This window comes from Takifugu flavidus, chromosome 8 (genome assembly GCF_003711565.1).
Source record: "Takifugu flavidus isolate HTHZ2018 chromosome 8, ASM371156v2, whole genome shotgun sequence".
Lineage (NCBI taxonomy): Eukaryota > Metazoa > Chordata > Actinopteri > Tetraodontiformes > Tetraodontidae > Takifugu > Takifugu flavidus.
In genome coordinates, this window is record NC_079527.1 from 11,819,630 (window position 1) to 11,846,944 (window position 27,315).

At 50.1% G+C, this 27,315-nt stretch overlaps 1 protein-coding gene and 1 long non-coding RNA gene across 5 annotated transcripts in view; one reads left to right on the forward strand and one right to left on the reverse strand.

The window, feature by feature from the left end:
* Nucleotides 1-41: 41 nt before the first annotated feature.
* Nucleotides 42-2,727, reverse strand: LOC130529521 (uncharacterized). The gene is made up of 2 exons (XR_008951596.1): nt 2,518-2,727; nt 42-1,623 (listed from the first exon to the last, which is right to left on the reverse strand). It is a non-coding gene; the product is annotated as an uncharacterized LOC130529521 (long non-coding RNA).
* LOC130529505 (IQ motif and SEC7 domain-containing protein 1-like) overlaps nt 2,517-27,315 on the forward strand; it is a 64,286-nt gene continuing 39,487 nt past the window's right edge. For 2 of the 4 annotated variants that reach the window (XM_057039799.1, XM_057039807.1), the window contains exons 1-2: nt 2,518-3,276; nt 15,784-15,891. In XM_057039799.1, the coding sequence (XP_056895779.1) occupies nt 2,978-3,276; nt 15,784-15,891 (407 nt within the window). In that variant the 5' untranslated portion in view covers nt 2,518-2,977. Of the gene's footprint in view, nt 3,277-15,783; nt 15,892-26,465; nt 26,713-27,315 lie in introns of those variants that run through there. The other 2 variants (XM_057039798.1, XM_057039800.1) reach the window with 2 other exon arrangements.

The window sequence follows — 27,315 nt, forward strand, 5'->3', positions numbered from 1 at the left end:
TTTAACGGTGTATCCACAGCTCATTAAGGCAGTCGGCCATGTTAAGCTGAAACGACACTCAATTTATTCTCTCCATTAACGCGCGGGAGCCGCACAAGCCCCGTCCTGTCAGCCCCGTGAGCAGCAGGCCTGCGTGGAGGCGTCCAGGGTGAAGGGAAAGCGGATGGGTTAGTGCGCTGTCAGAGGAGGGGATCAATGGAGGGGGGGGGGGGATTGAGCAAGACCTGCATAGGAATTGTTAAAGCTGCTGGTTGCACGTGGGGCGAAACCTGGATGGGTTGAGATGGAGAGCCTCATCTGTCGGGCTGGATGTAGCAGCACTGGTAGCACTTTCCTTGTTGCCTGAGTGGTTGATCGGGAAGAGAAACGGCGGAATGAAAAGGAGAAGCCATCGGGTTTCTGCTCCTAAATTCATATAAAAACACCATTAATGTCACTGCAAACCCAATAAAGCTCCAGCCGTGTTGCTGCTGCTTTGATTTGATAAAGAACTGGATGAAGAGAACATTTCCGTCACAGCTGCTCCGTAAGAAAATCCATACAGCTCGTACAGAGCCGGTATTTGTGACTTTAATTGTGCCTCTTATGACTGTTAGAAGAGCATATTTACCATCTACAACGTTGCTCTTGTGCGGGAGGCAGCTCACATCAATCCTGACTGCACTCAGATTTGAAGTGCTCGGGGGCCCAGCGAAGCTTCTTGGCGTCCTCTGATTAAATGATTTGGGCCCTTCTTTCAGCGTATCCAGCAACCGTTTTATAAGAGCAACTTGGCCCCACCGAGCGGCTTCGGAAAATAAATCTTTGGCTGGTGCTGGGTGATGGGACCGGGCGGCCAAAGGAAGAGCGGAGGGAGCCCGAGAGCAGAGGAGACGGGGCAAACTCCACAGAACAGGAATCAACAATCAAATCATTGTAACTACCAGCAAAGACAAATGAGTCGGGGGAAGTCTAAATATGACTCAAATCAGCCCGACGTCTCCACTTTGCACCTTTGGTTGAGATCCAGATGTAGATCCTGGATCGGTATTCAAGCCTGGACGTGACTCAAAAGCTAATGGATGGTTTTGCTGAAATGTGATGTGTTTCTCTGGGTATTAGGCCAAAGAATAAACTTCAGATCAGAGTTGGCAGCGCTCACACTGAGGTTTTCTCTTTTTTTCCTGCTCTATTTTAGTGTAATTGGACGATATGGGAATGCAGAGTCAAAGATTTTTTGATGTTTGCGGGGGTTTGTTCTTTTCTTACAAACACAAAGCACAAGAGTTTGTGGATACTGAACGTCTGAGCGAGACTCTTTTGCTGATGGAGGGTCCAAGTTTGGTACGCGTTGAATTAAACATGGCGTGCGGCGGCGTCGACGCGCCGTGGGCAGTACATCACTCCGATTGGCGTGTCAGGGCCCTCTCAGCCTGGATTATGGGAGACTCCCTGGAAAAATAAAACCCTCCATCTGCAGTCGGTGTCCTGAACCCCCCCTCCCGCTGCAGCTCGGCCTCCACATTAAACGGGTTTCATCAGTCTGGGTGTTGCCTTCGGGTGCTGAGCCACAAACTTCCAGTCCTGATTTCATCAACACAACATCCAGCCTCTGTTCTCACGGCGTCCCAGAACATCCAAAAACTAAAAGAAAAGAGGAGAAAAGAAGTGTTCCTGTAAGAGAGATGTTCACTTTGTCAAGTTCCTGAGCAAATAATGTCTCCCAAACACTTTCCGAATACTCTCCAGCTGACATTTTCTAACATGAACTGATGTGCAACTGTTGAACTCATATTTGCAACCGATATCTCTGATGCTTCTGATGAGATGCATAAAATAAGAGGTCTATATCAGAGCCGAGGACACTGAAAAGGTCGCAGACACGTCACCCGTCCTCCCACTGTAAAGCCACTGAGCCCAGTGATCCAGTGCTGCTGATCCTGGGTCAGACAGGAGGGATCCGCTCCGTTGGCCGCGCTTCAGTAGCGAGCAGAACCGTCGAACGGGACATTTCGCTCTGCTTTTTGGTGCCAAAGAAGTAAAATCCAATACAGTGTGATTAGACCAAAGAGGCACTTTTGCTCTTTGGATTGGCATGAATGCCATCATGGGGGGGGGGGGGCTGCAAGATGTTTGCCGTCACCCATGAGTAATTCCACTTCCTGTCAGTCTTATTCTACATCAATGAAAAGGAGCAGAATCTAATCCAACCTTGACACTGACTTCATGAAACACTCCTGCACCAGGGGCGCATACATGAGGAGATGTGGTGCCCCCCCCCCCACACACACACACCCGCACACGCACAGATGTGTTTTCTCAAATCCCCCTGCCAGGGCCCTCCGACAGCATCTCTCACTAGAGGGGGGTGCAGCCTGCTGGTGAAAATGACAATCCAGTCGCAGCAGGAAACGCACTCTGCAGCACCAATCTGTACGCGCACGCACTCTCTCTCACAGGCGCGCACGCACACACGCCACAGTACAGCAGCAAAGTAATCGAAACGTGCGATGTTGGCACAGCGGCAGAAGGAGTCACCTGAAATGTGCAGAGACGCGCTCCAAAGTCGCATCCGAGCCTCCAGCAGCCGCGGAGCCGCCAGCTCCGCACGCGCGCCGCGACCCGCGGCTTCATAAAACTTCGTGGCCCCGCCCACCCGACAGCCAGCGTCTGTTTACGAAAAGTCACGGGAGCAGCATGGAGGCAAGCGTGCAGAGACTGTCACAGCGCGCCGCCACTCGGAGCGATCCCAGCGCGATCCGCTCGGCGTGGCGCGTCTTCGCGTGCGTGATTGATCGTTTGACGCGTGCTGACATTCGCATCGGCGCCTAATTAGGAGCTCTGCTTTTTCTGCGGCGGGACTTGGAAAGGCTGGAAGGCGGATTTGGGATTTTGATTGATCACCCGCATCGATTTAAACAATGGCGAGGCGGAAAAGGCGCATCCAGCTGATTTGTGGCGCTTAAACGCCGCCTGGACGCCGCGGAGCCACCTCCGGATGCTTCTGCGTTACAACAGGAACAACTACAGGAGCGGAATGGAGAACCCGAGCGAGAACCCGACGCGGGCTGCGGACTATCTGAAGGAGCTGAACAGGATCATCGACACCCAGCAGGAGTTGCTGGAGAGGCAGAGGGGGCGGATAGAGGAGCTGGAGCAGCAAGTGTCCGACTTGTGCACCGAGAACGCCTGTCTGCAGGAGCGGTACCAGCGGCACCTGGCAACCTGCAGGCTGCTGCAGGGCACCAGCAGCCTGGTCACCCTGGGGGCCATCAAAGAGCACCTCACACAGGAGAAGTAAGACATCATCACTGATCTCTGAGAGTTCCTTCATCTTTAAAGTGGTTGAAGTTTCACTGTGATGCAAAATTTATGTCCAGCACCCCCCCCACCACCACCACCACCACCACATTGGCTGATGGAAGCTAAAATGAGCAGAGGTTTTCCCAGATAATTACCAATGTCGCTGCCCAACATGGTGGAGTGATGAAGGACGGACATGTTGTCTCACATCAGCTCCATTTTTTTGGTTTTTTGAGACTAAACACGTCGCGTTAGGCGTGTTGATGGTTGTATGCCTCCATAAAGGCACCTAAACTGTAGATGTTTGCATTTTCGTGCTTATTCCAACTCTCCCCGTGCTGTAACCCTCCCCAGGCTTAAAGGAGGCTTTCCTGAGCACGGAAAGGCACATTAATCCATGATCTATGGAACGGAATAACGGTAGCCCCCTCGGAGGGCGGCGAGTACTTGCAATGGAACCGTCAGGCAGTTATATTTTAGGGCCGGCTGTATCTGCAGGCGCTGCTTCGGCCCCGGGCAGGTGGGGGGGAGGTGGCGGAGCGCTAACTCAGGAGAGGCTGGTAAGAGACCGTGCTGGTCGGACACGGTGAGGGTAACAAACCCTGCCGCTGTTCCATGTTGTTGACGCCTTTTTCTCCAGAAGACGTGAACTCGCCTTAATCACGCTTGACCTTTGTGCGCCTGATGAGGATCAGTGGCAGCAAATCAATACACATGACTCCCAGCTAGCGTGAATGGGCTGTGACGTATGGCATTAGGGTATATTCACACGTACGATCTGGGACCGTGTCTGGTTTATGTTGGAGAATCGATTTTTACGCGGGGTTGCTGGTTGAACGCTCAGTCGGCCCAGGCGTGGTTGACCGGGACGGAGCGAGGGGAGAACCTGATGGATTATGACAGATGTTAATAATGTACGATGCGATCTGGGCACGATGCAGCATTGAAAATGGCATTTAAGCAATTCAGAGAATTCACCGGTCTCGATCAGGACCCATTCTGCAAAAGGTCATTTCAGAACAGAAAAATTGGATTCGCCTCGGCGTATACTTGGAAATTTAACTGTTCAGCCATCCATTTTTATATATTTGCCAAGGTCAGGGACACATCGGCAACAGAGGGCCAGAGCAGCTCAGCAGATTCATAGTTTTACACATGATTTTGCTCCAGGCTTTTGCCTATTTTGGGGTCTTAATCTCACTTTGGCTGCATATTTCCAGGGGGAGGACGGAGCGGCTGCCACGTGGCTGAAGATAATCTTTAAACTCTCAGGACTTGAATCCTCAGAACGAACCTCAGCTATTTAGATTGTAGTTTGAACACTTTATGATACGATCGTTTTTCCACCCGGACACTATTGCCACCAAATCTTGAAGACACTTTTATTTTGAAAGTCCACCAGCGTGCAAAAACCATCCAGAGGGGACTGGTACCAGACCTGCGATCCCACAGCTCAGTCTAGTTTTGCACTTCCCCTGCAGTGTTGCTGTAATCAGGAACCGAGTGATGATTTAGGGAAGCTGATGAGGCCGAATGGAAAAAGCTTTGTGTCCCTTTAGGTGATGCACGAAACCTAAAAGTTAATGAATTGTTCAGGGTTTTGTGGACTGGGCTCGTTTCCTGTTTTTTGCAGACGTCTGCCTGCTAAATCTGCTGCCTTTAGCTTAGCATGGCTGAACCCAGGACTCCTTACTGGGGGACAACAGTGGAGCGGCACCGAGTTCAGTTAATCCCTCTTTTGCAGGTTTTAAATTTTGTAAGTTAAATTTCATGACCCAAAATGCTGGTCCTCGCCCTCCACAGTAATATGCTGCAAATTTACTATCGGGTCATGGCGCCGCCGGGGGAAACAAATCCAGGCATTAGTTACAGCGGCAGGCTGCTACCCCCCCCCCCCCTCCACGGATCTTTTTTAATCAGCCGGTTCGCTTTTGTAATCTCTCCCTCCATAACAGCGTTTACCACTCGTAAACATTCTAGATCGGAGCGGCGCCCGTGCTGCATGAAGGGAGGGAAAAAATGTGATTCTCCTGGATGATCCGCACACTTGTTCGCCGCTATCTTTGCTAAATGGAACCCCCCCCCCCCCCACACACACACACACACACACACCTGCTGTTAGGAGCAAAATGCAGAGAGCAGGAAACATGATGCATGGCTGATAGTTGGACCCGTGGTGCCACGTCAACACATTTTACTGTAAAGTCCAGAGAGGAGGCGCCTGGGTAGCGCAGCTGCTCGGGTTCTCAGGATAAATGACCGCTGCACAGGTCATGGAAATGGAAACAAACGTGTTTGACGTCACACAGATATTGTTTGTGTTTATGGATTCTGAGGTGCTGCATCGTCAGCCGTTCCTCCCGCTGAGTCTTCCCGATACGCTGACGCTCTGCAGTTTTTCCCTCCTAATGGTGTTTGTTTTTAGCGCCACCCTTGCCCCCCCCCCCCCCCCCACCCACCCCCCCACGGTGGTAAAATGACAGGTGAGGGTGGAGTGACAGGTACCACAGGAGCGCTCATTTGTCCAAGGCGTCGTTTTGGTCGCGCATGGTTCGCTCTGCCAACGGCGCTATTTGGAGTGCCGGATCAGAAGAAGTGGCGAGGAGGGAAAAGAAAAGTTGGGTTTGGAATAACAATGACAGATAAATGTCAGCGTGGATCTGCTGTGATCTCCACCAGCCCTCAGGTGGTGTCACGGTGTTTGTGAGCACCTCCGTTTCAGGTCTATTACCCTTGCTGATCCACCTGCTAGCCTCCATTTAGCGTTGTAGCGTCTGGATAATACTGACCCTCATTTATTCCTTTACGTTTTCTTTACATTTATTCCTTTACATTTTCTTTACATTTATTCCTTTATGTTTTCTTTATTCCTTTATGTTTTCTTTATTTATTCCTTTATGTTTCCCCCCCCCCCCCCATCAATTTCTAAGCTTCCGGCTGTTTATTGCTGATAACCCAATAACTTAAAATGGTTCAGCCATGGAAAAGCAGCACAGCACCAGAATGTCCCGGTTCTTTTCACCATAAACCACTGTGACGTCAAACAGCCTCCTCTGGTTACTGGTGGGTTTTTTTTTACCCCCCCCCCCCAGCGTTCAAACAGCAACGTCTAACGGTCATGCTAGTACCTTGTTTGCGGCCTGCCGAGATATTTATTGAACTTAGCATGTGCAGAAGCTAAAACTGGCCTGTAATCCATAATATTCTGGCCATCTCATGTATCAACTTTAGGATTTAGTAGCTAATATTCTTGTCTTGGTTCAGCAGTTTGTTTCTCTCCTTCCCTCCCCTCACTAAACCCTCTGAATGGAACCTGTACCCTGCAGATTGGCATGTTCATAAATAGTCCCTCCCTAAGCCAGTGGCGGAGCCTCAGCTTGTTGTTTTTAGACCTCTCGGTGGGAAATACTAAAATAATAGAGGCGTACTTTGTGTAAATTCTCGCGGCTCTCTCATTTACCCAGCTATCTGTCGAACGATCGACGAGCCCGGCCAAATTTACAAGCACGCCGCCGCCATCGCTCCAGCAAAACTCCTGATGAAAGACCTCTGCTGGCCGTTGATTTGCTCTCAGATCCATCTGTAAATCAAACACACTTCTAGTCCAAAAGCAGCTCCCGGCGTGCGCCACCCATATTGGACCGTCACCCCTCAGTCGTGCTGCATTAGAGCGGGGGGGGGGGGGGGGGGGGTCAGGAGGCGCCAACCTCTGGTAACCTCGTCGAGGCCTCCAAGGTCGGAGCAAAGGTTGGCTTCTCCCTTTGATGTGTATGGCGTTCCCACAAGGAAGGATAATGGCCTCTTTAATGAGCACCGTCCGCTCTGTGTGAGGGCAGAGCTGGTAAAGGCCGCGCCCAGGGAGGGGGTCATGTGACACCGCCCAGTACCAGCCCGGCTTTTCATCTGAGCTCATCCGAGATTTAGATTTCACTGTAAAATAAATTCCTGTCAGGTGCTGGGAAATGTGGCAGAACTCACGCACAAGTTGTTTCTTTACGGCGTTCACGAGTTCCATTGTGAGGAGAACGAACAGGAACAATAAAGTTTTAGTTCATCATCTGTGGTCCCACCCCCCCTGTTCGCTCTAGCAAAGAAAAAGGAACTAAAACGGGAAGCCAGAGTCAGAGCTCTAAAAAAATATCTGTACTCTTAATGTCAGACTAGCAGAGATGTTGGCAGCTGCAAAGCAAGCAGGCCGTTCACCGGTTCACCGTTTATTCCCTTAGACCCGGACCCATAACCTGACTCCATAACCTGATCAGCTGATGCAGCACAATGATGCAATCTGTAGCAAAGCACCTGTGGGGAACAGTACAGGAAGTGTGTGTGTGTGTGTGTGTGTGTGTGTGTGTGTGTGTGTGGTGTGTGTGTGTGTGTGAGTGTGTGAGTGTGTGAGTGTGTGAGTGTGTGTGTGTGTGTGTGTGTGTCGGGGGCAACTCTATACTGCAGCATCTACTGGAAGAGCTCATTTTCAGTGCTTTTCAGTCCATTCGCATGATATTTGACATCACAGCTCAGGTCAAAGGTCGTTGCTGTTGCGGATAAATGCGTCGTACACAGCGGGATGATTAGCGGCGCGCTTGTCTGATATTGATGTTAGATTTTGGACCAGATCTGAAGAGCTGGCTCGGGTTTCTGTGACAATGGGGCTGATCAATGGGACGGGACATGTCCGCTCCTGTCCTCTTTCACTGTGATGGGTTTTATCGTACGCCGTAGATCACGTTTGACACGGTCTCGATTGAAAGGGAAATTTTAATTCCCGGCTAATGTTGCATTCATCACTGCCAACCCAACCATCCGGTCGGAGCCGGTGCCGTGGTTCCCCATGAGGGCACCTTCAGGACGTCTGTTTATAGTCCAAATACTTCTGCATGCGGGACATAAATGCAGCCGGGACACAGTGGATGTCTTCTAAAGCTCATCAGCGAGGGCAGCGTTCCCCGGCCTGACAGCAATACTGATGAGCGATGGTGCCGGAACATCAATCAAGGTCCGGTTCCTCCACCGGCGCCTTTTGTGCTCTTTGTCTAAATAATACATTGACAATTAGAGCGATGTCAGATGTGCTGATGAGAGATGAAAGAAGCCGGGCGACTGTAGGCACACTTTTCATAATTGTGTGTGTGTGTGTGTGTGTGTGTGTGTGTGTGTGTGTGTGTGTGTGTGAGACCCGCCCTTAATGCCACCGAGGGTCACACACCAGTGACTCCTCACAGATGCCACATGCCACGGTGACAGCGAAACCGGACCGACTCATTAACTCTGCGGCTCGGCCGGACACGTTTCTGCCTGTAATTGGCGGCTAATTAATACAGATCGTTTAGATCGCGCTGGTATGAACCTCACAAGTGTGTGGAATATAAAGGAGCGGCGCCACATGATGAACGCTCTTCATTTATGCGCCCAACTGAGGGAAAAAAGCAGTAAAATGGGGAACGAGTGCAAAGAAAGTAAAGCTCCGCTCATGCATCAAAGACAGGCTGCTGTGTTTCTCCTGAGAAAAATGACTCCCTTAAAGTACAATAACTATAAAATAGCTCACGTCCTGCTCCGCCGTGGGCCTCCGAGGCACCTGTCGGCGTGCGAATGAGCTGCCGCAGCCGAAGAGGCGCCGGGGTCGTTGATCATCTGTCGACACTGCTGTTAGCGGAGGCGAGAGGGGCGAACTGGCGAGAAGCGCTTTTGTGTGTTCCCGTAAATGGCGGTAAATTCGGCCGCGCCGCAGACGTGACACTTTCCCATCCCAGGTCGGCGATGGTTGTCGGTTCGGTTGTTTATCCGCAGCCGTCGTTTGGCCGTCGCAGACGCTGCGTAGTCGGGAAAACCAACCGTTTGTCTGGAATTCAAAAGAAAAATACGACCCGGTTCTGGAACGGAGAAACGAAGACTCCGATGAAGAAACTACGGAATCCAGGACGCTCAGAATCATCAAGTCTTACGACTCTTACGATGTTTTTTCTTCGTGCTTCGTCGCTCTTATCGGTGGTGGTAGAAAACGTCTCGTCTAAAAATGCACAGCGCTGTGGAGACTGTCCTCTGGCTGTAGCGCCGTTGAGCATCTTTGATTCCAAAATCGGAGCCATTTTATTCTAAATCCCTTCATTTCTCCACAGTTTGTTGAAGACTCTCATAAAAATGGAACATTTTGTACTTTCTACAGCGGCAGAGATCTAATATTTATGTTCTTACTCATTTTTTTACTGCTAAAAAAGTCACAAACCATCCAAAAATAGTGAGAGGGGCCTAATTGGGCACACATTAAAGCCCTCAATCACACGTTTGGACGTGATCTCATTACCTGAGACGCTCTTTTGCAAACAGCCCTTGCGTTTATTGCTTGAGCGTCAGATGTTTCCTCTGCTATAACAATCACATTAATGTGATGTAAAGCCACTTCTTTAAGCCTCCACCCTGCTGGATATTTCATAAAGGAACGTTAACACGTCTTTAATTGTGCTCGGGTCCGTCTCTCCTTGCAGGGGCCCGGAAAGTTCAACAGCTTGAAGGGAGAAAACAACTCGGTCTTGATTCCGAGCGCTCCTGTGCTCCTATTGTGGGATAAAAACCGTTAGGGAACAGACCGTGTAGCCGCGTGGTCGGATGTTCTGAGCCTGTGGGGAGGGAGGGGAGCCGTCATTGAGCGGGCAGACTGGCGGGACGCTGCAGCCGAGTCCGGTTGCACTGACAGTTGCAGAAAGGCTAAACGCTGAGTCAGCACTTTTCCTGCGGTGCCCTCTGCCTGTTTTCCCCCCTCACAACAGGAAATAGGTTTTCCTTGTTGAAGCAGGCCTCAGGAACACACGAGTGGCGCTCGGCGACGGCGTTTTAAAACTGGGTCTGGATTAAAGCTTTCTGTTTTCTATCCTCCCACTGGAGATTTTGCTTCTCTTCAGAACGCCATGGGAGAAACCACTCTGTGTGTGTGTGTGTGTGCAGAGGTCCGCCCGTGGGATTTGGCGTCTCGTGCATTATTTAAAAGTCTCCGTTCACATATCCCTCTTCGTAAGCCTGGGAGATGCTGTGGAAAAATCTGGGATTTATTCCTGGCTTGGATAAAGTGGAGAAGCGCCTCCTCTCCGTTGCGGCTTTATCGCAGCTGCTTGTGGACGCGGCGCCGTCCCACAGTGGTACGCGTCCAGTGAAGTGGTCCAGGCTGTGCAGCGCTGATGGCGTTTACCCAAGGATGATTACTACCACAGCCCCTGATCCCGTCCAAGCTCACAGAAACAGCTCGGTCCCATTCCTCCAGGTTTGATCTGAGCCTGAGTCCAGGTCAGAGAGCGTGAGAATCCTCCAGCCCCGTTAGATTTGGACTTCTGAGCGCTTCCACAGTCGCACGGCTGCACACGAGCACGTCTCTGAGAGATCATTTCGGGCCGCTCATTTCTCCCGGCTGATGTATTACAGGCGCTACAATCGATGGCCTCTGTAATTGCTGCGACTGCGGCGTCGGTGCGAGTGGATCTCATCCCGACATCACCGTCTATCGACCCAGCTCCAGCTTTCACCTTAACCTAATTCACGCAGACGTGACGAGCTCGGCGAGGGCGCTCGCACGGCCCTTTACGCACGTTCTTGCGGATGTGCTGGAGTCGCTTTAATCAAAGAAATAAAAGCAGCGCCGAATGATGAAGAGATCCCAGGAACCCCCCTCCAACAACGGAAGTGGCCCTGATGGTGCAGTCACTCGCTCCCACCTTGTTCCCCTCCCAGCTATAATGGACATATATTATTTTTATTCCACTTTTGGGGCCGTGGTTCACGGAACGGGCCGCGGCGTTGCGGCGCTGTTTATTGCAGCCCGTATCTAAAATGGCCTCTTAAATTGTCGTGGCTGAAGAAGCTGAGCACATTAGGCCGCGCACACGTGAGGACGTGCGGCCGGTGTAAAAAGTGATGCATGTGGCTGTAATCGCTGTCCTGGCAGAACTAGCTGTGGTTCAGCTCCGAGCGAGGAGCCATTAAAGGGGATTTAGGGTGCAGTTTGGTGACGGTGATGGACTCTTTATACGTGACCCCGCTGCCTGCCGCGCAGGAAGGTCGCCGCGCTCGGCCAGATGCCCGATTGAACAAATAACTTCAGTGGCCCGTCCTTGTAAATAATGCAACGGCGGTTATAACCGGCCGCTCCGCAGATGAGGGGCCCGTGCCAAAAAAAGCCCCGCGGCACATTTATTAGGATGCTTTTATTGTGCAAATGGAAAAATGCATTATTCATCGTAGAAGGTGGATCCTAACGGGGGCGGTGTGACACGAGCCGATATTTCTACTTGTATTTATTTTAAAAAGAGACACCGTCTTGGCTTTAAACGGGACTTGCGAGGTCTGATGAGTCTGCGTGGTGCGTTCACGATCCCGCGTAAACCACAACCAGATCAGCGGTGCTGTCGGATATCATAAATCTGTCCACTGTCCTGAATTCCTCATTATGCCGCATCGATCGGATCGGAGTGGTATTAAAGTGAGAGCTATGGAAACTTGGCTGCTATGAATTAAAAGCTGGATGGAGTGGGGTGTTTCTGACTGCCTTCATCCCCGTCGTGTCCTCGTTTCTATCTGCTCCACAAAGTCTCCAGACGTTTTTTAACTTATGGGAATGAACTGGGATTCTTGCGATGGGAGGAACTCGGCTTTTCCGGAGAGGACGCTGTGCTAACTGTGTGTCTAGGGTTTGGGCTGGCCTGATGTGGCCCCTGCTGTTGGTGTTTGTGGACACCACAGCGCGCATGTGATGAGATTTCACGTCAAGCGTCGTCCGAGGTCACGGACCTGGCAAACGGGAGCTTTATCTGCAGCTTCTCTCTTTAGCTTTGCTCTGGGATCCTGTTTTCCGCTGCTGTAGCAGGATCTGACTGTGTCTAGACAAGCTAAACGGGATGTTTCAGTGAAAATTTCCAGGCAGTCCTGACCTTCTGGAGTCTTTCTTTATAACGTCACTGTAATAAATTGATGTGTTGACTGTGGCGTCAGCTGACTGCACCAAAGGAAGAAAGAAATCCGTGTTAGGAAAGATTTTATCACAAATTTAGATATTTTATATGTGGAATGTGCGTGCAAAGAGCAATAACCCTGCAGCCATCGACGGCCTCTGACTGTAAGCAGCACATCTGGGCTGTTAGCAGTCGGTATCGGACACTTTCATCCATACTGTGGACGTGCTCCGGCCAGGCTAAGAATACAGATCTTCTATAAGTGAGGTTACGCTAAAAAAAGTGCAAATTTAATAACAAGCGGGTCAAATCTGCGGTTCGATGCCGTTCTGTCTATATTTTATGTAATCAAAACTGAACATGCACAGACATGAGGACAAATATTACTGCTTAAGAGGACCATTAAACCATTATTAGGAGGCGGTGGAGGTGTAATTATTCCCATTACAGCCCAACTGATTTACTTTCAGAGGAGTTCTCCTCATCATCCAGATTTCTACGACAAACAAGCTTTGTAAAAAAGTCGGTGCTGTTTATTCACTCTGGAGACTTTTGTCCCGATATTCCCTGATATTCTGGAGCTCCCCTTTGCTGAGATTTCCCACTTATACCACTCTGATGTTGAAACATAATTGCGTGTAATGCTTTCGTTAACAATGGTTGCTAAAGAAAACAAACCAAAAAACCACTCGCCCACTTTGTAAATGCAGAGCAGGAGGCTGGAATGAAAGCAGCCAGATGATTTCAGACATAACAAGGGTAATTTTCCTGTTGGCATCCTCCTAAAACGACCCTAACAAACCTCCATTTACCGCGTGAGAACAGCTGTAGTTTGGTTTCATATGTGATCTATATGACCTACTGGAACACGCTGTTGCCATTGAAAAGCCCTTTGCAAAATGGAGAACAGATTCATCAGCATTCAAGAAATATTCACATTAATAACCAGATAAGTGCAGTTTGTCCCACATACATAAATAATAACCTGCTTCTGGTTAATTATGAAAAGAAAAAAAAAAATGTGGCCTTGGGCGAGTTTTATGAGCTGTTGAACTGCTGAACGCCATCACTACTTAGTTAATGTCGAGGAAGTGGCTTTAGAATGGTGCACTTATGTGGCATGAAAGGTCTGTTCGATCCAGTGATATTTCATATTTAATAATGTAAGTGACACCCAGATTTATGGTCTGAGAGCTCGGAACCCATATTTTCCCCAAATTTCGCTGCTGTTTCAAAGCGGTTCTGTTAAAGTTGGCTTCAACTGTGAGAGAAAAACTGCTCGTGGACCAGTTGTGATGGGAGAAAAGTGCTTAGACGGCAGAAACCTTGGGCCGGACCCTGGGTCACCTGCCCTTACACGGGAGATGGATTCTGGAGGCAATCACCTGTGGAAGCAGCGTTCCTTTGGTGGTGTCCTTGTTTAGGATCACCTCCGACACCCCGGCGTCAACGCGCAGCGGCCTTGCCGTCGTTTACATGTCCCACGTGTTAGAACGCGGCGCCAGAGCCGGCTGTTTGGAGCGTTGGGCCTTACATTGCTCGCTAGCTTTCATTATCATTAATAATGGAGAAGCCTCTGAACTTGGCACATAAATAAATAAGCCCCGATCCCGGAGGAGCGCTTCGCATCGTTTTGATATAAGTCTGAGCGCCCGTCTGTGGAGGGAAGGGCCCCGGGAAACGGCGGGGGGAGTATCGTCACCTCGTCCGTGGCTAATGAGAGCGGGATGGCAACAAGGCCGTGTTTAATTGCTCCGCTGCTCAGTAATCAGACTGGATGAGTCTGCTGATGTGATTAGGACCCGGGTGAGGGAGTCGCTCTGTGACCCCCCCTCTCCCGCCGATTGGATTGTTCTCTGGCGAAAGTCGTCCCTGCTCCCCGGTGCACATTTGCTCGCGGCGCGTTCATAACGCAGGGGCGGCGTTCACGCCACACACTTCGCCCCCCCCACCCCCACCCCCCACCTGTTTGCTGTGATGGATGGCAGCCGCTTTGATCGAGCGCTCCAACACAGTGAGGCCATTTCACATGTTTGGGGGGGGGGGGGCATCTGTTATTGTTGGAGGCGTTAAGCCGGACGGCTGCGAGCTGAGTGCAAAGCCTTTTGTGGGGACTGTGGCATCTCGGTCTCTGCAGAGTTGTGCAGAAAGAGGGGCAGTGATTCTAAATCCCCCCCCCTGTTATTGTACAGACGACAATGGACAGAATGGGGCTCTGGTTAAATCTGTGCTGCGGTTGTTCCACAACTGTAGACCAATTAATTTAGGGGGGAAAACATGGGCCAGTTTTTGTGTGTTTGATGGTGGCGTCATTATTCTGAACAGGAACAAACAATCGACACTCTTGCAAACGCCTGAACGGACAGTTTTTACTGAAATGTCTATTTTTAGAGGCGGGTTATTTATATATCCCAGACCGGCCTGGACACGATTCGCACAGGAGCCCAAACTAAAGAACGCCAGCCCGGCGTGTCAGGGAGGAGGGTGGACAGTGGGGGGGTCACTTCACCGTTTCTCCGTCGCCATCTCTTGTTGCCCCGACTAAAAACCCTCTCATCTCTGACCTCGTGCAGGTTTCCTCCTCACCAGAAGTGCAGGATGGGTGTTCTTACCCCCACCAAAAGGACTTTCTGTCGCTGGCGTCTGCGCATCAGTCATTCTGAAGGTCTGAGCGCAGCACAATCGGAATAGCTAATGGAAGACAGAGAGGAAGTTTCCAAGTTCCCAGTTAAATTAACATTTTTGAAATGAATAATTGATCACGCCGAAAAACGGCAGCAGCCAATTACCAACAGCGTTACTGAAAGGTGTTGCAGCTTTAGCTTCTCCCACCGGCTGCGTTTGTGCTGCAGGGCTGTGCAGATTGGGAGGTCTTTTCCTCCTGGGGGAGGCTGCTGGACCGTTGCTGTTTGACTGCAGGTTGACAGCCTGACAAATGCACCACACACACACACACACACACACACACACACACACACACTCACACATACACATACACACACTGGAAAAGCACAGAGGTAAGAGCAGATCTGCTCCAGTACGCTGAACAAGCTAATTCTGCCTCCGCGCCAGGCTTAATTTCCTCCGATCCAAAAAGTCGGATTGTTTTGTGACTATGATTTAATAACAACAACATTAGACTTTCTTTACAGTTATGTGATTAGAAAAGTGTGATGATATTACTGTCGCAGCCGCAGGGAAAACAGCGGTTTGGGTTTGAATATCAAGTAGTGAGTTCAGATATAAAGCAGATCGCAGACTCGTTATCCACCAGCACAAAACCTGATGATTAAAGGGTTAAATTGATATTTCCTTTGTCCCTGAATTGCCAGTCTTTACCCTTTTGACTAAATGACATCTTCCTGAACTGGCTGTCTACAGCAGTGGTCAGCACCCCGGTCCTATAAGGACCAGCCGGGTTTTCTGTTCTACTCAGTTTTTACGAAGCAACCAACCAGGTGACAGCAGGCCCGGAACCCTGCTGGAGTCTTGTAGGTCTGGGATGAAGACCACTGGTCCACAGCCTCCAGTCTGGGGTTCCATTCTAATAATGGTTGTTCTCCTGCAGGAAACACGTGTCCCTGCCTGTCGAAGTCCATGGAAATCCCGTCAGGTTGGAGTCAGCGGGCCACAGAAGAGACGTCTCCAGGCGTGCGTGGAAGTCGTCTTCCTTGGGGTACAGTAAGAATTTCCAGCAGGCTCTCCTCTGACTTGTAACCTTAGAGGTCAGTCGGCCTTTTAGACGAATCCGCTGCGACAGCCTGACGTGTCCTCCGCTGCGCTCGCCTCCATCGTGGCTTCTCTCTTAATGATGCCGCCGTTCCATCGCAGCGGCCTTGTTTTCCAGATGTGTTCGCTGAACTGGCGCTATGGTGTAATGCACTGTGGGAAGAGACCATTAGCCTTAATTAAATGTGAGCCCGAGTTTGCGAGCTGCTCAGCCATTAGCCAGTGCTGAGCTCGGAGCTTTAGAGAGCCTCTCAGCAACACGCACACAAAAAAAAAAGACAGAGGAAAGGACGCGGCGGTCCGTTGGTGGGACAGGCTTGTGTGGCTTCAAAGGGCCGGTTTCAAAGTGGCCTCCTGCAGCCATCATCAAAAACCAACGCGCTCCTCATCCACAGCCCGCTTTTAGGATCCTTGTGCAGGCCAAAAATAAACCCCGCTGCATCATGGGAGCGTAAGCTATTTATAAAGAGCAGTTTTTCAGGAGTTTCTGATGAACAGGAACATCTGTGGGTTGTTTTTAGACGCCGGGAACGCTGCAGGAGAGCGAATTCCGGCTGCTCAGCCACGCCGTCCCTGATTGGGTCGGTCTAAATTGTTTTGCAAGTCACTTTGAGGATCAGCTGAGAGCGATCAGACAGGGTTATGGAGGCCATGACTGGGAGCAGCGCGGACGATGCGACGGAGGCCTTTTTTTTTTTTCCTCCCTCCATCGCGGCGTCGTTCTTTCATCTGGCTCCGGCGTTAATCAACCACTAAATCAGCCCGTCAGAGCTCGGCACTTTGGACTTCGCCGATTTGTTTCAGAGTGCGGCTTTATAGTTTTAATTTAAAAACAAGGCGGATATTTTCCTCGTGGAATATTGTTTCACACTCTTGCATCACCCCGTTTCTTGTTCATTTACATTCTTGGTGGGATTTAGCATCTGGGTGATGAAGAGTGGGATTGGCTGCACGAATCCCATAAATGGAGATGGATACATGCCTGACCACCTTTGTTCCCAGTCTCCCTCACACACACACACACCCACACGCACACACACACACACACACACACACACACATCCTTGTGCTTCTGTGAGGACTTTCATAGACCCTAACCATCCTAACTACCCCCCCCAGCCCTAAGCTAAAGCCCACTTTAACCCTCTTAACCCTCAAACAGGCCTTTAAACTCATAAGAACCGGACAAAAAGACCTCCCGTCCCCAAATGTCCTCACTTTCCTTTCAGAGGTTTTCGGATTTGTAGTTTTAGTATTTAATACATAGCGTGTACAAGAGCACAAACAAACACACACCCACACACACAAACACAAACCCACACACACATGTCGGACATCTGTCGGATGTTGCAGTCTTGTAAAAAAAGTTCCAGCGGTCCCTGACTTTCCTCAACTGAGTTAAAGAAAGGAATTAATGGGCCGCCTTTGGAGTCGAAGCGTCTGTTGTCGTCCGCAGAGGCGTCCACGCTCGATGCGTCTGACGCCGGTGCCGCGCTCGTCTCTGGGGGACGACCGTTCATCGGCGGAGGAGCGGCTGCTTGACTGGAATAACAGAACCGCTCCACTGGGATTCGCTTCAGTCGCCACCGCTGATGTTGCTTCCCCTCCCCCGCCCATCGCCTCTTGTTTGCTCTTGTTTCCTACCTTTGGCCTTCTCTCTTATTACCTGAGTCTTTTTCTCCAAGAGCATTTGATCAGCGTTACAGCTTCCCGAGTGAAGCTGCCCCGAAGTTCCACGGCTTATTTCCCCCCTCGACTGGTCGCGCACCTTGGAGTCGATGCAGTTAACTAATGACGCCGTCGTCGGGCTGCTGGTTATGACAGTTTTACCGCTAATATAATCAACAGTGGGTGGGTGGAATAAATGAGCTCTACGACCACAATGAGCGCACAAACCATTCAGACTGATTGCGTTCTTTCCAGCGGCACCACCGTGCAATAGCTCATTGGAATGCTCGGAGCGAAACCGGTCTCGAAGGGGTTTTATGAATGTGGGATTTGTTGCATTGAAGAGGGCAAACAGAGGAGTTCTTACTGAAAACAGAGTAAACAAGACAAAAATGTAATAAACTCTGGTGTTTTGCATATTAAAACATGAGACGTCAGCCGGGTTGGCATCGGATAGACTTTTCCATCTTTCCTGGTTTTCCTGGTTGATATGAAACTTGACTGAGGTCCGTCATTAAACGAGGAGTCACCTGCCTGCTTTAATTCCACATAGCTAAATAGAGATTACAGGATAAAGGGGGATAAATGCTGACTTTTAACTGGATCCCGCTGAAAAGGGGGACTAAACTGGAGTGTTCAGCACCCTGGACAGGGAAAAGAACCTCTGCTTCTCTTTCACTCCACTGCTCCAGCAGCAGGGGGGGGGACACCTGAACCTGGAGGAACGTCCCCCCAGCCTTTATCAGATCACCACACATATTCCTTCTTCTGCAGCACTTTAATAGTCTGACTTGGCTCCTGTCCAGACTCCAGAGGAGGAAGTCGCATGCGAATGCAGCCATGGAAACCACAACTTGGGTTGAAGGCCCGTTCACACGCGTGTCCCGGTGCTTTTCCACTGAAGGAGGTCACGTGTGACTCTTCCCCAGTAAAGCCAGTCAGGACCTAGTTACACAAAGTTTGAGCGGGAACGCTACTGGGAAGCTTCCTGTACCTCAGTGCCTGTACTTATTTCCATTTCTGTCTGGATCAGCTTCTGATCTCCTTTTAATGCCAAAATAGGTGTGTTGAAAATGCTGTAACTGCATTATTACCATCAGAGAAGCGTCACACTTCTGTCTCTGGCCACCTGCTCAAGCTCGGCAACATCCTCCTCTTTTGTGGCCGCTGACGTTTAATTTCTCCAGCTCGCCTGGTCCTCCCGAGGTTGCTGGAAGTGTCTCCATGTCAGGTTGGGAGAATGGAAGTGGAGCAGCCAATCAGACAGACAGACCAGCAGCTTACTGGGAGATAATTGCTCTATATACGCTTGATGCAGTGGAAACGAATCTGAATTCCTCTGAGGGCGACTTGTCTGAAACTTAAAAGGGAATGCCAAAAAAGGGGACGCTGTTTCTGTCTTTTAGTCTCGGGCCAGCTCTAGTGTTATAATGGAGATGACCTCATCAACAGAGGATTTTTTTTAAAAACCCGGCTTCCTGTGTGTGAGCAGCTCGCCTGAAAAGCAGGTTTTATCTGACTGGGGTTTTGTTTGTGCGGCGGCTGCTGCATTCACCGCCTGCAGCTGCCTCCGAGTTCAGTCCCGTCCAGATCTCAGACCTCTCTGCACCCATCAAGCCCAGCTCAAGGCTGAATGAATGCTTTTAAATGCCCAAGATGCTCTCTGTTCCTTTTTCCGCACTTCACGCCTCCCTTTTGATTTTTTTCCCCCTTCATGTGGCCCTTTCTCCCCCCCGACACACACATTCATTCACTCCAAATACATCTGCTTCCTCTCTGACTTGTGTATCTGCTCCTCTCAATTAAAAACCCATCTGATGTGATAAACAGCCACAGAGGCAGAGGTGAGGTTAGCAGGCAGCTCTGATTGGTTGTCTGGTGCCGTATCTGAACCAGGAGCTCCGCTTCACCTCTGAATAATTCAGATGCTTAATGATATTCATTACAATGAATGGCTGTTTCAGACGCCGTGATTATCTCCAGGCCCTGTAATAACACCTCTGCAGAGCCTATCGATTCCCAGGTAACGGCCGCGCGTTCGTGGGATCACGGACGATCTGCCGGCCTCCTGCCGGCGTGTTTTTTGCCGACGACCGGAGGCAGGAACGCAGCTCATTGGGGAGGTTGTGACCTAGCCCTGACAGCGCCTTCGCCGGGGGATCAGAGAAATACGAGCTTTTCATGCCATCATACGTGTGTCCTGTTAGCATTCCCGCTCTGGCGTGTGGTTTTCCAAGTTGCAGTGATGCCAGGAAGAGTTCTTTGCGTCTTCTTAGAAGTTTGGATTTCACCAGATGGGAATTCACAAACTGCACCGTCATTTAGCGTGGGCGTGGAGCAGAAAGGCCTCCTCCACGACGGGCCCGACCTCTCGGGAAAGCTGCCGAGTGCCTTTGAAGCTCGCAGCTACTGTTCCGTCGACACATTCCGGAGCTGTTAATTACAGGCCTCGTGCTGCGGTGCAGAGCGCGATTGTGGAAAAAGTTTTTGCTCGGAGCCGCGTGTGACTGTTGTGTTGCCATATTTGTTTGAGTATTTTTCATTGGGTTGAATCTAAAGAGGAGTGGAAGCATGAAGGGGCCTTTAAATAAGCTTGTGAAGGTGAACTCAATAGAAGAGTCATTTGTAATTTGAGTATCTTAAATGACAAGCTCATAATAGCCTCGTCCAGTTTGCCTCAGTATTCATTTTAATAACCGTCTTTCATTTGTTTAGTCTCAGTTTTCTCCTGCCAAATGTAATAAAAACGCGGGACAGGTCTAGGTTTAGCATTCTGTCGCGTCAGCTTTCCCTTGTGTTTTGAAAGGGAGTAGATTTGTGTGGTTTTTGCTTCATACAGCACATTATTTTAGCTGATGAGGACGCCGGCGTCTCGTATTCGTGTTTTAATCACCATGATGTGGTGCATATTTTCATTGGGCGATGCGTCTGAAGCCGCGCTGTTGCAAATACAGCATTTTCCCGCACTGGAATTAACAGTAAGAGCGTCTGGATTGAAGCGCGTGTTGATCTGGGACCTAGGAAAAAGCTGTGCATGGCACCCGTGTCATGTGCACTAATGCAACTGCAAGTGTCGCCGCTGCCATGTTCGCGTTTGAATAACAAATGAGAAACATGAATATATAATACCAGCACTATAAATTCTTCATATTTCTGTAACTTAAGCCCACATTTAACCATAATGTTCCAAGAAAAAAAACCTAATTAATGACCACACAAAGACTTAGCTAATTCCTAAATGTGTATTGGAAATTTTGCCTCACTGGGCTTTTATTTTCCCCTTTTTAGCAAAGGAAATGGTTTATAAATTGTGGTGTGTTTACTGACTGTGGGTTTTCAAAGCATTCCTGAGATTCTTCTCTCAAGAATCATTTTAAATTTACTGTTGCCTCAAGGATGCTGGATCAGAAGCATCCAGCTGCTTTTTATCCTCTTACATCTCGACACATTGTCTGAATATTTTGGTGTTATTATGGGATGTAGGTGGGATCTCTATTCCTTCCAGCTTTGAGAGATGATATTTTTCCCATGCACCTCACCATAACACGGTTAACCTTTTCCGATCCTTACCTTTGGAGCGCTAAGCCTCTCCGTCGCCTGTTTCCAGTTAACCTCTGTATCAGGAGAATGTGTCTCTCAAGTGGTGCTGAAGCTTCCCAAACCTCTCCAGCTGCTTTGAAACATGTCAGTTTTAGTTTGAAATGAAAAACGTAATAAAACCAGCATGAGCCGAGTGATAAAAGGGTTCTGTAGATGCGCTCTAGGTCCTCTGGTTGCTGAGATGTTCCTCTTTGAGGGGGTAAAAACAGACAAACTTTAAAACAAAGGCAACATGTTTAAACTCTGTGCGTGGCGAAAAGGTTCCCAGTTTTTATTCTCCTCTGCACAGCTGTGTAATGTGATGGAAGTAAACGTAACGTGTCACCAGTGATGAAAATACAACCAGATGCTCGAAAGAGGGGGTGTAAAAAAAAAAATCACGTGTTTCCATCTTTATAAGCTCGGCAGCTGCACCTCAGGCTCACCAAAACATTCAGGAACATCTTTTTCTTTTTCTTTGCTTTCACTCTATTAGCCTTTGTGGCGTTGCCTGGTAAAGTAGATCTAGAGGGAGATTATTGATACCGTTGCACTCCCCTCAAAGAGCTTATCCTTCCATCTGCTCCCCGCCCAGGTAATATCATGCCGAGAGCCGCTGAGAGCGCTTCAGATCCGTCTCCCCGTCTGACGGGAGGCATTTGCAATCCCACCGTTGCGTACCGGCGCTGGCGGGGACGGGAGCGAGGTGGGGAGGGCGCCCGGGAGGAGGCGCGCCGCCCCTGCAGGAAATAAGCCCGAAGAGGGCAATTGTCTGTCCTCAGCTGGTTTCGGCTCAGCCGCTGAGAAAGCCCTCGCAGAGACATCAACAATGACGCTGGTTGTGGGGTCTGTTTGTGTGAGCTGAGGAGCCGAGGGGGGGAGAAGGGCTTATGAGGGAGGGATTAGAGTGAGGGGACATGGGTGGTGGCACGCATAAATGAGACACGCAAGACAGCGTATCCAGCAGCCATGAAACCGGGGGGGGGGCTCACTCACGGTGTCATGGGCACTGACTCACCTGCTCGCTCCATGCAAGAGGGGCAGTTCACCCTGGACGGGTCACCACACTCACCATTCACACACCTGCACCCAGGGGCAATTAGGAGTCTCATACAGACCTGCAGGTGGGGTGGGAGGGGGGGGGGGGGGGGGGGGGGATCTGGAGTCGCTGGTTGTGGTTGCAAAGATCGCGATCAGCCGATCCATCATTTGGTGATATCTTAACGCGCCGTCACAGTAGCTGAAGCCTTGAGAAGGAAATGAAGGAAAAGCCTCCATTCTTTTATGGCAGATGTGGTAAACAAAGGAAGATATTTGGGTCGTATCGCCAGGGATGATCTCTGGGATGACAACAACGTGCGGTGCCAATGCTGGAGACTGTGCTCATGCCAGCACTTCAGATCTGCACAGCTGATATTTAACAAGCCCTTCTTGGAGCCTCCCATCTTCCAGTGCAGCTGTACTAACATAATCCACACAGGCGCTTTTTCGTACCCTTTTTGCCTCCTCCAGATTCCTGCTGACAGTTAGATCGCGTTCTTCTGAAAGTGCATGAAGCCTCAAGAGAGGAGTGAAGTAGCAGAAAGGCTAACGGCTAACTGCTCTGAACCCATCAGTAAAAGAGAAATCTGTGTTTTAACCAGAAATTTAGGCTCCGCCGATCAGAGATGCCGGTTTGACACTCGGGGTATTGTGGGTAACGTAGTCCCCCCCCCTCCAAAATTTGTGCAGAAACCCAGTTGGCGTCAATCTAATTGTAGCTAAACTTTGTGTCCGTCTTCTCATATAGATCAGGGGGTGTTGGACCATTTATGTGTAAATACACACATTTAAAGTAGTGAAATGTAACAGATATGCTGATGAAAGACTGCAGCAGACACATTTGCCCAAAATGTTTTACACATTATGGGTGGAATTTGGCCTTAAACACAAATAAAGTTTCTCATAGAGAGTCAGATGTGGAGGCAGATTCCGGCTCTCTGAAAACAGTTAATGAAGTTTGAAATTCTTGATATTGTGTGAGAACGGTAGACTCTGAATTGAAGTGCTTTTTTAAAAAACTTTTTAATAAAGTAATTGGTTAAATTAACTTTTGTGAGATTAAATTGGCTTACTTTGATTTAATTACTGGTAAATAGTGCTAATACTCAAGTATCGGGTTCTCTAGGGGCTCCTCAGCAGCACTGTTGACCTTAGCCTATCATAAATGCTGTAATGGCAACAACGACCCTCCGCGTGGGCCCAGAAAGGTGGAGAAACGGCCTCGTTTCTGTTCCACATTGAGAGGCTCTTTGTTTGGCCAGCTATGAAAAGCTCCTCTGTCTTCTGCTTCTCATCTTCTCAGGCTTGAGGCCAAGCCAGTGACAGAAGGAGCCTTTGCACAACGCTGTGCCCTCTGCCAAAGAGCTCCGGCGAGGCTGCGTTGCGTTGTTGCACGGAAAAACAACAGTTTCCAAACTGAAGGAGAGGTCACCGTCGGCGGGGAGTCCAGTTTGCTCAGCTGCTCGCACTAAACGGAGTGGTTACAAAAATGTTTTCGTGTGCTGGAAAAGGTTGTTTTTTTATATTTCTTCAGCAGAGCAGGATGTGCTGAAACAACTGTAAATGTGCTCTCAACTCTGTTTTATCTAAAATGCCATGAAACGCTGCTTATTGTTGCTCTTTCCACTCGGGAGGTCTTTGTTTTCCTTTTTCCTTCATCGGTGTTTAACGTTGCAACATTCCACTTGTTGTGACACGCATTATGTATTTTTCTTTGTAATTAACAGAAATGATCAATATCTGTTAATGGTAATAAGAAAATCAGGCTGCGCTTGGTATTGTAGAAGAGATGCACTGCCACCTTGTGGCGGCCAAGTGTAAATGCTGCTAGGACGATTCTTTCCCTCCCGTTTCTGGACCCCATCCCCCCCCCCCTTCACGCTCTCCGTTTAAAATATGCTGAAGTCCCAACTGTGGGAAGGGGGTGCTCAGATGAGAGCAAAGAAACATTTAATGCGCAAACATTCCCAACAGAATTATTAGAACAGCAGAGCTCAGATCCGCACAGAAACGGTAAAGATCTGCTGCAGGTTCCACGGGAGCGATGCTATTTACTGCTGTGGCGCAGAGTCAGGTTCCGGTCAGGAAGCGCTCTCTGTGCTCTCCAGTCGGCTCCATCTGGAAGCGGGCAGGCAGCAGGCGGTTAGGTGGAAGTCATCAGTATGGATTTCCTCTCCCCGTAAAAGCTGCTTTTTACGTGCCTGTAAAGCACTCTGAATGCATCGTGTGTTTGCGGGGAACCGTTCCCCACAGTCCTGCCCTCTGTTCTCCATCAGCCAACATCACACACAGGCCGGCGGAGCTAAAAGGGGCCATACGTTGACACGGAAGAGAGGGAGGCTAATGTATGCAAAACGCTCGCTGTCCTCTGAGAGGCCACGTATCCGCATGTCCGACCAGCGCTGTTCTAACCCCCCTAACCCCCATCCCAGGCTGGTCTCAGGAACACTTCTGTAATGGGCAGCTCGTGGTTGTTGTATGTCTTCCCTGTAGCTCCAGTTTCTGCGTTTACATCCTGGAGCAGCCTCAGCGCTGGTTCTGGAAGCGAAGGACGGATCTGGAGGCTTTGTCTCGCAGCAGGACGATTTGGTCCTGGAAGCTTTTTGCAGCGGGAGATTTTTTCAGCCGTGAAATTAGGGTTGTTTGTGATTTTACGAGAGGGCCGCTGCGCTGCGGGCTGAGTGTGTCCTGACTGCTGACGGTCTGCATGCACGTGCGCTTGTGCGTGCGTGCGTGTTTGCAGATACGTGTTAGCTGCTCGTCAGGATGGAGCTCAGCGTAGCCTCTGTCACTGCCCCCCTCGTTCCAGTAGAACAGGGTTTTCCTGGAGCGATCCACTAATGAAATGGGTGTGTAACCTGGCGTCAGTCATCCAGAGTCAAATCTGCAATATTGCGCAATCAAAGGAAACTCTTAATATTCACGTGAGGAGGGCAAAACCGCCACATGTCACCTGACTGGAGACCAGGAACCTTGTTCTCCTGGTACGTTCTGCAGCTCTCCGTCGTCTCACAAGAACTGCTGAGTGAAAACAGGTCCGTGTCAACGTCCGATAACCGGAACACACACTCAGCCGGCGTAATTGTCTTTGGATGAATCTACAATTAGAAACCAGACAAGTTAATTAACAAAAAGACAGGGGGCCTGATGGTAACCTTGTTCGTTAACACTGCGTGCTATTGAGTCTGCCTGGGATGAAACACATCCTCTCCTGGAGGCCCGTGAGCCATCAGCCCCCACGTGTGTGTGTGTGTGTGTGTGTGTGTGGTGTGTGTGTGTGTGTGTGTGCGTGTGTGTGTGTGTGTGGCTTTATAAGGTCCTGGTGAGAGATGTCGCCATAGGCACTCTAGCTACAAAGGTGTAAACAACAGCTTCATCATCGAGCTGTAACGAATTCTCCGGTCGCCAGCTGTTTTAATCCTCGAGAGAAGATGGATTCTTATCGCTGTTTACCCGTTTCCTCCTTCCCGATCTCCGTCTTGCTAACTTTGTGTTTTGGGAGAAATTGAGGAACTGCAAAGGTCCAGGAAAGAGTCTATCATCTTGGTCTTTATTTTATTTTGTTGTTTGGTTTTTTTTTGGATTATTTCTGCTTCGTTCCTCACATCTTTATCTCTTCCTTCGCCTGTTTTTCTTTTCCCTTTTTTTCTACTTTTCTGCAGCAGCATTTTTGCCCGTGCGGAACGATCCTCAGTAGACTGAAGCGTCTCATCTGTTTTGAAAGACACTACAGAGAAATGCATCGATTCCAGGGGAGGGAGGGAGGGAGGGAGGGGGAGGGAGGGGGGGTGTGAGAAGAAGAGAAATGGGAAGAGAGAGAGACAGAAAACAAATTGGGAGGGGAGAGAAGGCATGATAATGTGCTGTACCCCTGACACATCCTCCTGTTTCTATGGAGACCAAGGAGCCAATGGAGTGGTCCTGTTGAGGACTGTACTACTCACTGCAGATAAGAGGGTGGAGAGAGAGAGGGGTGTGTGTGTGTGTGTGTGTGTGTGTGTGTGTCTGAGGCACTAAATTCTCCCAGCATCCTCCAGGATGCTTTTTCCCCTCAGGCTCCGACGCCCCAAAACAAAGACAGACCCTCCACTTTTTGAATTCCCAGTGCTCGACAGATGACCTTGAGTTTCTCAGCTCTGTGACCCCCCCCCCCCCCACACACACACACACACTTAGCCTGCTGCATCACCTGCTGCCCCCCTACAAGCCTCCAGCCTCTTGGATGCTCCTTGTTACATCACGCCCACCGCTCTCTGGCAGCCCGTGTTTGTGACTGAGAGGGAGAGGAAGGCAGAGCGAATGTGAGCGAGCCCGTGTGCGCACGCCATCCCAACCTCGACCTCCACTGACCAGCGCACAGGATGGACAAACCAAGCGTGTGGCGCGCCGTGGTGAGCAGCACGGACCCCAGGCGGACACGGGAGCCGGGTCCCCATTCAAGCAGACCGGGCTCCGCCATGGGTTACCGCCTCTACGACATGTGAGTAGCGTGTTCGGGGTGTCGGGGCGTCTCTGGCGTGGATCCCATTCATGGTGAGAAGCAGCGATGGGACGGAAAACACATCTGTGCTGAGTCACCTCTGACATCCAGACCTTCTTCTGTCCTCTCCTGCTCCATCCCTGCGTCCTGAGTAAACAACGTCTCTGTCCCGGGGAGGGGCGGCGAGGCGGAACACGCACTCGCTGGCGTGAATGAAGAGCAAAAAATGTCGCCAGGGACCATCTCAAACACGCGCATTTGCGTGGAACGACGGGTCCTGGTTGTCATTCAGCATGTGTGAAGTCTCAGCCGAGTCATGTGAGCGATGCGTTCAGGGCTCCTTCGGTCGGTTGGAAAAATGAGTCATTTGTGGAGGACAGTGTGGCGGCTCTTAGCGGGCACATGACTCCCCCGCTACCTCCGCCGTTCCTCTGGGTGTGACTCTTGTTGTCATGGGTGGCACCGTCATGCCTGCGCCTGGGTCTGAGCTGTGATTCCGGCACGCACGTGCGTGGCACTTGTGTTTGAACGCGTCAGCTCGGCTCAGATCAAACGTGGCCAAGATAAAACATCGTCGCCTTGGGCCGTGACAGAATTTAGTAT